The sequence below is a fragment of the Syngnathus leptorhynchus genome, chromosome 2, assembly GCF_054491065.1.
Source record: "Syngnathus leptorhynchus isolate UIUO chromosome 2, UIUO_Slep, whole genome shotgun sequence".
Classification (NCBI taxonomy): domain Eukaryota; kingdom Metazoa; phylum Chordata; class Actinopteri; order Syngnathiformes; family Syngnathidae; genus Syngnathus; species Syngnathus leptorhynchus.
The window spans coordinates 23341915-23353568 of NC_141196.1; the positions used below are offsets into that span (position 1 = coordinate 23341915).

At 42.5% G+C, this 11654-nt stretch overlaps 1 protein-coding gene across 3 annotated transcripts; it reads right to left on the reverse strand.

Annotated features, from left to right (window-relative positions):
* Nucleotides 1–784: 784 nt before the first annotated feature.
* Nucleotides 785–11321, reverse strand: atoh8 (atonal bHLH transcription factor 8). Of its 3 annotated transcripts, XR_015065564.1 has the most exons (5): nucleotides 9734–11321; nucleotides 9471–9623; nucleotides 7752–7943; nucleotides 4689–4850; nucleotides 785–2148 (listed from the first exon to the last, which is right to left on the reverse strand). XR_015065564.1 is itself a non-coding variant. In XM_085906421.1 (4 exons), the coding sequence occupies exons 1-4, from the start codon at nucleotides 10373–10375 to the stop codon at nucleotides 2122–2124; spliced, it is 1014 nt and encodes a 337-aa protein (XP_085762547.1). In that variant the 5' UTR covers nucleotides 10376–11321; the 3' UTR covers nucleotides 785–2121. The 3 variants fall into 3 exon arrangements, 1 of the variants encoding a protein (XP_085762547.1); XM_085906421.1 differs by lacking the exon at nucleotides 4689–4850; XR_015065565.1 differs by lacking the exons at nucleotides 785–2148; nucleotides 4689–4850 and having other exon boundaries at nucleotides 7794–8082; nucleotides 8161–9623.
* Between the last annotated feature and the right edge of the window lie 333 nt (nucleotides 11322–11654).

The following is an 11654-nucleotide window of genomic DNA, read 5'->3' on the forward strand; positions in this document are numbered from 1 at the left end:
TCTGTTCATAACTTTTATGGACAGAATTTCTTGGCACAGTGCGTTGAGGGTGTCCGGTTTGGGGACAAACCAAACCCCCCAAACGACTTAATTCCCCAAGTATTTATTCAGCTTCTTTGCCTTCACGCGCAATTTCAACAGAAATGGCAAATTCTAGTGAGTAGTATTCTTTATTTCGGTACTAAGCGCTCAAACATGATGCAATGGAGTAGACCACAACATTCAACAATCTCTTGCCAACAAAGGGCTGATTGAAATGTCATTATTTATTCAGAGCTCTCTGCAGGAAGGTTTAATTTTAAAGCCTGTCATTTTGACCTGGTTTTGTAATGTACGTAATCATGTCACACTCATGGACCATACGTTCTGAGAATACTTTCTGAGAACCACCAAAATGGTCAAAAATCAGACCTTGACACAATAGAATATCAGAGATTTCGTTATTCACTTGTATTTTGAAAAGAAGTTGTGTTTTAGTTTTAAATAGTTGATTTTTATCTTTGCATACCTTTAAAAGCTGTGAACCGCTTTATGAATAGTAGTGACATCTAAGTTTTTTGCGCCCACCTTTCTCATTCTCTTTCCTCTTTTGGGAAGAAATGAGGAAGGTGGGTGTCAAATGTCAATTTTAGTATATGCCGCGGGCCATTGAAAAATAGATGGCAGGCTCCAAATGACCCCTGGGCCATAGTTTAGACACCCCTGCAATTAGGTTTGAAAATCAATTTTGGTGGAAGAACACTAATACCGTAGACAATAATTTACATGGAAACAAACATTTGTATTATACACATATTTATTATTTTCTTATATTGTAAAATACTGCTTTTTCTTGTGAGGATAGATTGTGATTTAAAGATCTACATTTACTTTGGAATTTGCATCAGGAACCAGGATATTTTTTTTTTAGTAGTGCATTAAAAAGGTAAAAATGAACAATCGTGTAAAAAGTGTATTTTGATGTAAATAAGGATGGGAATTGATACGATTTTTACGATACCAATTCAATTCTCGATTTAGTTTAACGATTCAATTCTTTATCGATTCTCTTATCGGCACAAACCATTATGATCATTTTGTTTTAAATATTGCTTTGTAAATATTCTATTAAGAGGAAAGAATGCAAACATTCTACAACGATGGAAAATCATCACCCACTAAAAATCAGGGGCTTCTACAGCTGCAAATTGGTGAAGCCTTTAACTACACGCTTTGTCACTGCACAATGGCGTTCTTCAGTCCTTTCCTTAAACTTTTGCTCCTCCCTGCCTCCGTGAACGAATAAGCTTGAGGTACAGTACTGCTGGTGTCTGAAGTAGTCAGACGGCGTCTCTTGTCGTCATCTAAAATAAAACACGAGACGTGATTTGCACGACTGATTTTACAATTATAGAAATAGCACGAAAAGCAGTGTTAGTTAGTTTATGTTCAAATGCAATATGCAAATGATTTTGCATATTCGAGGTATTTCCTCTCTTTGAACTCTATTTTTGTCTTTCTTTGCGAAATGTAACTAAACTTTGGAGTGCTTCTGCCTCATGGGTGCCATCATTGTTTCCGGCTGCTTATGTCACTACGCGCGTGTGTAACGTGCGTAGGGAGGTCATTTGTGCTGGAATCGCTAAGGGAAAATATTGAGAAAAAAATAGTAAATGATTCCAAGGAATTGGTAACGTGGGAACCGGTTCTCAACAAGAACCGATTCTCAATTCCCATCCCTAAATGTAAACATTGTCAATCTTTTTTTCATATATACAAAACATTTTATGTTGACACTGTTCTCTTAAGTACAGTAATGTAAAATAATGTTGGAAATAAAATTTCCATAGAAAAAAAAAAGTTTATCAGCATGTTCATCACTAGCTACCAGAACATACGCGCAAGTTATACAAATAATGACGGCAAAATATTTCACATAGCTGAAAACACGGTAGTCATTTTATCTGTTACATTTAGAGCATTTGTTACTTCAACAAAAAATGATTTCAAAATATTAATCTCAAGCCTTTGTTACCACCTAATACAAGATTTAAACTGCCCTGTTGATGCTGTAGATGGCTGTCTTCACATAGCAACAAAATTGTGCCTCTTACAGTCTGCATTAGTTTCTTGGAAAATTCTTCAAATATCCTCGGGTATTCTTCCAGCCTGTTGAGATAACACCACTGAATGAGTCAAAACGTTTGAAACAAATAAGCCACGCTCATTGCTACACACAAGCACCAAGCCAACAAGACAGCACTGAACTCTTGTAAACGGTCTTTAACACCAGCGCATCATCATCACTTGAGCAGTTTCTCTTCTTCACCTTCATTTGTGCGCGCTGCTTGTACTTGAAAGCTGATTCTTGCGTGCTTGTGATCGATAGCTACAGCCTTTGGCTTAGCATCCACCACTTCATTCACAAAGTTCAAAGACTAAATCCTGCATGCACATCATAGATAGCAACAGCAAATAACAATAGAGCTGATGTCAGGTAGTGGTTGCAAACATGTCGTTCACCGTCCTTTTGAAGCAATGAATCAAAATGCCTTTAAACTTTGGGCCACATCGATTGTGGTGTTTCTGATCGACACTGTTAAAGTAGGCATTTATAACCTTTTGGTGAGTTCAATTATTTGTGATAATTCATTATTTGGAGTTGGTCTCAGTCAATATCACGTTATTTGTGAAAACCGTTAAGGGGACCACTGTCCTATAGACTTTAAAGCCACTATCCCAATGAGCGGCGAACAATTGCAAGTGTTTTCGAAGGCAGCAAATGTATGCTCGTGTGGTTTCTTCAAGGTCGCAAGTGTCGTCAGATGTTTGCCTGGATTTTTAACAAGTTAAAAATAAAACTGACAAAGTGCAAGTAGCTACTGATGACGATAATGGTTTTAATGACCTAAAACCACTTTTTCCACCTTGAAATGAACATCACATCCTCTAGTGTTCTAGCAAACGTCTCTGGTCCGGTATTATTTTTTGACACCGTTTTTGGGCAAAAGATGAACCCCTTGGACTGGTAGCCAGAAAATTCTGACTCCATTGCATACAGAAAAATATCATGAAAATTCCTCCTGCTTAATTATTCCTGTTGTTAACAAGATGCTTGTGATTTATCAAGCTACACGTAGCATGCTTGATGTTGAGCAGAAAAGGTTTTTGGACAGAAAACAGTTAAGTGGCCATCAAACTAAGGTACGCAGGCACATAATTGACCTGAAGGGACCTGTGATGTTCCTGCTGCTTTTTATGAGATGAAAAGAAACACACACACTCACATAGAAACAATACACAATCTTCAGTATATACTACTGCAAGCTGTACAAATTCCTCGAGTCAACGATGGCATCATACTGAAAAGAAATAGAAATTTGTTTTTCCTGCAAGCTGAGTATGCAGACTTAGTGTCTCTGAGAAAAAAAACCCATTTAATTCTTGCCAGACACTCACTCAACTCCTCATCACACAAACACACACGCACACGCACACGCGCACACACACACACACACACACACACACACACACACACACACACACACACACACACACACACACACACACACACACACACACACTTCATTTTCCTCCTCTGTGTTCTCTTGCTGTCTTTCCACCAGCTGCTGCTATCTGACAAACTGATGATGACTGTGTTTTTCCTCTCCTTCTTTCAAAGTATGCTGAAGCAGATGGCTTGGAGAGGCAGAGTGGGGGAATGTGTTGGAAAGGCTGCTGGGGAATGTGCCAAGTGTGTGTGTGGGTGTGTGAGTGTGTGTGTGCGCGTGCATGTGTGTGTGTATGCACGTGTGTGTGGTTTCAGTTCGCGTGCCTTTTCACTGCCCTCTGCCCTTCATGGCGCCAGCTCCATTTCCCTTCCACTCTAAACATCTGGTGTCTGGGACTTTGAGAACGCACACACGTGCTCGCGCGCACACACTGGCATGTACGGACAGACAGACAGACAGTCTGCTAGCAGGGGGAAAGCTCTCAGCCAGTTTTCATGGGGAGTAAAATATGAAGCTTGATGCTACATTAGTTCCTTTTTGATCAATTGATTTTAGTAAAGGTATGACTGGAATCTCGGTATAGTTAAAGTCAGTGTTGGAAAAGTTCATTTTCTACATGAACTAGTTCAAAGTTCAGTTCACAACTTTTAAAATGAACTAGTTTAGTTCATAGTTCATCATCGAAAATATATGAACTAATTCATAGTTCTTTGCCCCCCCACAATAAAAAAAAGGTTGCTGAGAGCGATTACTCTCCGGCATACTGGCATTTTCTCATTGGTTTTCACCCACTAATGCTTTAATTTTTTTTTTCCTTTAATGAATTGAAAGAAAAACATGACTGTGGTCCAGAACGTGCAAACACAATCAATCTCCTATAGGTGTCAGACTGAGGTAGGAAATAAAGGATGTACAATACAAATGAAGTGCAAAATATTTAAAGTAAAATTATACAGAAATCCCTTACCACTTCGTGTTTCACCAATCGCGGAGGTGCGACTTAACGCGTTTTTAAGTGACGGGAGAACGACGTTTAAATACACGCTGATAGCGTGGGATGTGCCTCTGAGCAATGCGCGTCACTGCGGACAAGGGCAGGAAGCGCGGCAGCCAGCCTGTCTTGAACAAGTCAGGACAACCATGTGCAACATGGAATCTTTATTTAGAGAATGGGAAAAAGGGAGGCTGGAACCCTACCACAGCAGGTGGATGAGGCAATTGACGAGCTGATCAACAAGCTTGCGTCGTGCGTTGTGGTGTAGACAGGGGCGAAGCAAGCTGGTGGTCAGGGACATGCAGAAAGTTGGGGCAAACACGGTCCAGGCCAAGGACGTGCGGTCAGGGGAGGCAGGTGAAGCTCTGTTAGACCATATTTAGCAGGGAGGCAGTGTTGTAACTGTTCAATGAAATAAAGTTCATTCGCTGAAAACTCAAGTTATGCGACATGCAAACGATCATTCGACGAACGATCCTGAAACGCAGAAATCATAAATTCGAGCAAACCTTGGTCGGAAGCAGCCATGTATGGCAACTACGACGTGCACACAAGGGCCCATGGTGGGTACGTGCACAACGAGCAGCACAACGCGATCGTGAACAAGAATTAACAAAACTAAGGCGTTCAAAAGTGAAAGAAAACAAAAGGAAACTTAACTGGTCTGTCAGTACCGAAGTATGCAAGTCATGATGGAATTGCATTGAATAAGGAGACGAGTCGGGAAACCTTAAGATGCCCTCATGATGAAGTGGTTTAACGAATGAAACCCATGAAAGAAATTTTGCCACTGCACCGCGGATCAGGCAAACTACGTGTGTCAAAGCAGACGAAACAGCGAGGGCTGACCGGCGAACGGCGTCTATATACACACAGCGAATAATACGGCACAGGTGTACACTTATTGTACTGGTCAAAAACCTTATCGCCACAGACCTGGTTAGCCACGTATGTAGGATTGATAATTTCACAGTTAACCCTTAAGTACTGGAACTACTTCACAGTAAATACACAGTAAATAATGACATTATTTTATCATGTCTGATCATTGTTGACAAATTACTTGATACTTTTAATTGGACCGATGTAGTATCATTGATCTCAAAGGTAGCAGGGGGTCTTTAGCAAATACTGTTACAGTTGGACCAGCAAGATTTATTTTCAAAAAGACTACGTTAATTCTCACAAACTCCTCTTGATCTGTAATCAGAAACCGCAGCATTTGGGAGCGTGACGGCGGCACCAACTGAGAGGAGCATGTAGAAAAAATTATGTAAACTTCAAATGTACATTTTTTTAATTTTGTTTCTTTTCCATATAAATGTCTCTTTTTGAGAAAATAGGAGTGCCCTTTATGCCAATGATGTATTTTTTTTTTTTGCTTTTTGTGCTGCCATTTTGTTTTCTCTTTGATGTCTATGACAATAATTTCAGTCTCAAAAGAGCCTACCTCGTGAAGCATCAATGAATAGGTCACATGGGCCCATAGAGTTTGAAAATGGTCAAGAGAAGCTCCATTGTAGCCACTTAAAATAAGGGACCTACCTCTCCAGGAAACCTCTCTAGGGGCCTGTGAGAAAGCCTTGAGGTAACCAAAAGACTATTTTCTTATTCACTTTATGGAAAAGCGTCAATACGAGTAAAACCGTTATGTGGTGAATAGCTACCGTGTAGTGGTAAACGGTGTTCCTACCAAAAAACTGTCAGCTAAGTAAAAAGTACCTTTAAAAGTGATGTAATGTTGTTTTCTGCTTTTCTCTTACATTCCATGAAAACAGAAGTGACAGTTCTCTGATAATACCGTAATTTTCGGACTGTAAGTCGCTCCCGAGTATAAGTCGCACCAGCCATAAAATGCACAATAAAGTGAAAAAAAAACATATATAAGTCACACCGGAGTATAAGTCGCACTTTGGGGGCATATTTATTTGTCAAAATCCAACACCAAAAACAGACATGAACCAGCAACAACAGGCTAAACGATACGGTATGCTAACGTGACATATACACAAACGAGGAGCTGAGAATGGGCCTGACTTAATATTCAGAGTTATTCAAGTAAGTATTACATAAATAACACATTTATCAAACCATCTGTGTCACTCCAATTCATTAAATCCATCGATCTTGCTTTATGTCAACAATGCCGCGTATGCGCCGCGTATGCGCCGCATATGCTGACGTCGGACCCGTTGTAAGTTGTATTTCTAATTATTCCACAGACCCATATAAAGATATATAAAGTATATTTCAAACAACTATCATATTACAACAATATGATCAAACCATCAGTGTCACTCCAAATCATTAAATCCATCGATCAAATTCCTCGTTCTTTATGTCAACAACGCCGCGCGTGCGCTGCAGAGTTCTAGTATATAACTATATTGAAGCGTTAACAAAGTACCAGGAAAGACGTGGGTTTGGTAAACGGCTCTTCATTTAACAAAACAAGAGTTCAACGAGCCAACAACTACTGAACTTCCAGCCACAGAGGTGGAAGAGAGCTCCATAAAATAGGACCATCCACCGTCCCCGGACAGCCACCCGGCCGAGCGCTGGCCCCCGACTTCCATCCACAGAGGTGAAAGAAAGCTCCGTAGAGTATGACCGGGCATGCGTAAAAGACTGTTTAGTGACACGTGTTTTAGTCTTTACAGTTGTTTACGTGTACCGCTGCCCGCTGTCCTTTTTTAGTTATGGTTTTGTTGTTTTGTGAGTCCACGGTAAGGGCTGTAAAGGCAGACTAACCTTTTTTTATGTTCATCCTGTCCTTTTGTTTTTGGTCACTTAATGTTGTAAACTTCATTCCATTTGTTTCATTGATTAACAGACCACTTGCATTACATTCAGTAACTAAAAGATGATGCTTTCGATGAGATTCATCATGTCTTCGTAATAGTATATTGCAAATTCGTTTGTTCAGACAAGTGCGTGCGTGCATGCGTGCATGCGTGCGTGTGCAATATCGAAACGATTCACGGCCTGATGTCTCAAGTCATTAAGGACAAACTTCAATCAAATCTGACTTCCGCGTCAGTCTTCCTCAGACAGTGCAGAGGAAGACCGGAGACTCGGTCGAAACTCTCAGCAACAGGTAACACCTACAAATTCTACTTTCTACTTGTCTGAACAAAATAATATGCAATATAAGCGATGATGCTCTCATCATGAGCCGGTGCCTATTAAATTGTATCACGTGAGTCTGAACACCATTTAATTTTGGGGATGTGAGACTCCCAAAAACTATGAAAATTAAGTCTCACCTTCCTCTTCTTGCTCCGACCCTCAGCCTGCAAGGTCCTAGTGCACTGCTCCACACACTGAGAGAAGCTTTGACTGCTATGGTCAGGACTGTAGTCCAGCTCGGCCAATTGAGCCAGGGACAGGATGTAGTTGCATGCTATCCGTAATATAGCCAACTTGGATAGCTTCTGCCCGTAGGAGTAGCAAGGCACCTGCAATTAAATGTCACCAGAGAAGTGGAATAAGTGATTTATGACTAACAATATTGCTAAAGTGAAGAATAGCTTGTCTACATTACCTTTCTGATCAACATGACACAAAGCACACAAATATCAAAAGCCCCCACCAAATCTGTCAAAAATGGAATGTCGCCGATCTCATTGTAAAATACAAGCTAGCAATTAATTTGATGTTTGCAAGATTTATTACCTTTATCCAGATCTGTACTTCCATGGTCAGTGCATTGCCTCTCTATACCAATTTCTTTTGAAATCAGCCTGTTGAGGCGGGCTCATCTCATGCAAAATGTGTCACAGTGTGGTCAACGTACGTCAATGCTGTATTCAATTAGTATTTACCCAATTTTATCACTCCGTCCGTCATTTGTTGGCGACCTGGGCACCCTTCTGTCATCGTCCTATTTCAAAAGCACTTCAAATTCATGATATACATGCTTGTTGACGGTCCCGTCGTTGGCAGTACTTGAGGGATAACAAGTGAACACCTGCGATCAAACTTGACCGAGGCGCGCCACGCCACAGTCCATTTGGCATCCCAGGTGAATGAACACACCAGACAGGCTGGGAGTGTTTCTGTCAGTTAAATGGGTGTCTGTCAGTGATGGACTGATAAGTGAGTCGGATAAATGAAAACCTACCAGCTCAGTGGCCTAGTAGTAGAGTGTCCGCCCTGAGACTGGAAGGTTGTGGGTTCAAACCCCGGCTGGGTCATACCAAAGACTATAAAAATGGAACCCATTGCCTTCCTGCTTGGCACTCAGTATTAAGGGTTGGAATTGGGGGCGTTAGATCACCAAATGATTCCCAAGCGCGGCACCGCTGCTGCTCACTGCTTCCCTCTCCCCCAGGGGATGGATCAAAATCACATGGGGATGGGTTAAATGCAGAGGACAAATTTCACCACACCCAGATGTGTGTGTGACGATGATCATTGGGACTTCTGTCCGTCCTCAGTCTTTTTTTTTTTTTTTTTTTTACTTTCTCGTCTGTTGTCCTTCGTCTGCAAAATGGTCATCCATTCACTCCCCTTAAGTGATTACTTTTCCCAGAAAATGGCAAGCGCCACATCTTTTTCTTGTGACTCTTTCCCAAGGTGTAACCAGAGAAGCCAGAGATTTAAGCACAACTGGGCATGCGCAAAGCTTTTTGATTCTGCTAATTATATCTCAAAGCCACCAAATTCTGATAATTTTGTGTCATGAAACAGTCAACACAAATTAAACATGCTCCACCTTGTCTATAACTGAGCAATCAAGTACGTATATCAACTTGAATGTAGTTCAACTGTTTTTAAATGGCTGCTCCTTTCCAACCGTTGCTTCCGGGTCATGGACATTCATTTTAATGTTCAGGAAAAAAAACTTGGTTTATCTCAGTTCCCATCATGATGAACATACAGTTTAACAGATGTAAAAATGATCTCACTATAAATCCCTTCACAATTAATATTTCTTTAAAAGAATATGTTTGTGTGCTTCCATTGCATGCTGTCAATTTCACCTGTTTCCTTAGGGCTTCAAAAGCAGCACTGATGGTGTGGACACGGGTTCTCTCACGGGCATTAGCTAGGAGCCTCCTTGTCTGTTGGATGGCTTTGACCTCTGGAAGACGTCCGGTTTCATCGTTGCTGCCGAGTCGCTTCCTCTGAGACTCCTAGCAGCAGGGGATGAGCAAGTTTCCCGTCAGATACTGTTTATCAATCTGGTCAAAACGCATAATTTCTCAAGTGTGCTGCCACTACACATTCAACATGTTCACTGTACCTTGGGAGAGTGAGCCTGATGCCCTCGGTTTTCATGGCCTTGGAAGCCCGGAGATGTTTGAGACATGGGCCGAGTTGTAGTTTGACCTGACATTGACGGGTCCATGGAGAAGGTCTGGTGGTTGGGCGAAAGGCTGCGAATGTTGCTGGATGATGTCGTTACGGGGAAGTTAGAGCGGGGGCCTGATCTGAATCTGTTTGAGAGAGGCTGAGATATGGCCATGGGCCAATGGATGATCTCTGGACTGACGAAGGGAGAGGTGGATAACTGAGGCAGTTTAGAAGCCACGGTGCTCCCGATTCTCATGTCGAGAGCGCCGCTCTGCGGCGGCACTACCATGACACCCGGTACTCTGGATAAGACCCTTGTGGCGCTGGTCTCATGTGACACCATGAGGTGTTTGTGGAGTGGAGCCAACCTGTTGACATTACAAGGGTCTAGGTGTGGGTCCTCCAGGAAGTCCCCTTCCGATGGCTCCACCATATATGTTTTCATTCCGTCAGGTTCAAAGCCACTCAAAAGTTTCTTAGGCTCGCGAGACTTTCTTTTGAACTTCTTGTGAGAGCCTTGCATGGGGATAATCACCGGTTCTTTGCAGGGGGATTTGATCCAGTTATTTGTAAGTGGATGGGGGTCCTTCATTTTTTTTCCAGCAATCACCCAATCCAAATAAAATAAATGCAAAAAAACAAAACAATAAAATCAAAACAATACTGTGATTTGTTTAAATCACGTAAACCTGCCAAAGCAACACGAACCGCTGCGCTGACAGCGGCTGCGCTGTCATGTGCTACTTGAACTTTACCAGCAGGTTTCGTGTGGCTCCACTCTGTCTGCATAGCAGCATCCTGAACAAGCCACACTCGTACACAAAGCTGTGGAACATATGCAATTCCGCACAAGTCGTTCCCTCCGAAAGAGAGATAGGTTTCTCCTCGGTGTGTGTGTGGCGCCCGCTCTTTTTGTTTCTCTCTGGGAAAGCAGTCCGGGTGAACACGCATACATACTCGAGCTACAGTGACGCCGTGACTGTCTGACTGTGGCTCCAGCCAGTCTGCATAGCAGCACTCTGAATAACCCACACTGTTGCGCGCGCAAACACACACACGAGCGCACGCGCGCAGGCACGCACACAGGAGCGAGCAGCAGTCAAGCTGCAGCTGCTGATCCGAAAGCTAAGCAAACCAGTACAGAAAGACTTCAAAATGAAGTTAATTACCTTAACAAAAACTACTCGGATGTTACAAACGAAAGAAAACAGCATCCAGAGAAGATGTCATGAGAGATACGTGTTTAATGCCCCATGCAAACCCCCATGCAAACCTCTTGTGACAGTGCCATCAGTGGCAGGTCACGGTGGGGTGACATCATTGAAATGGACTGAGCTCATCCATCGGTGTTCCTAAATGAGATTCCGGGTCCAGGTCAAGTGTAACGTTATTTCCCCTGTGGATGCTCACAAACAAAAAATAAATCCCCTAGAAGCTCCACTGTGTTGAGTCCAAATGTTCGCGAGAGGTCCACGGAGGCAGAAGCCCACTGGGGAAGAGCAGCGTGTGGAGCGGTCATGCAAACATTGAACATGGAACCTGAGGCTCCTTGGTGTCTGACTGGCTACTGCTTGCTCTCTCTCTCTCTCTCTCTCTCTCTCTCTCTCTCTCTCTCTCTCTCTCTCTCTCTCTCTCTCTCTCTCTCTCTCTCTCTCTCTCTCTCTCTCTCTCTCTCTCTCTCTCTCTCTCTCTCTCTCTCTCTCTCTCTCTCTCTCTCTCTCTCTCTCTCTCTCTCTCTCTCTCTCTCTCTCTCGCTCTCTCTCTCTCTCGCTCTCTCTCTCTCTCTCTCTCTCTCTCTCTCTCTCTCTTTCTCTCTTTCTCTCTTTCTCTCTTTCTCTCTTTCTTTATCTGTCTCTCTGCCTAGGGCTGCT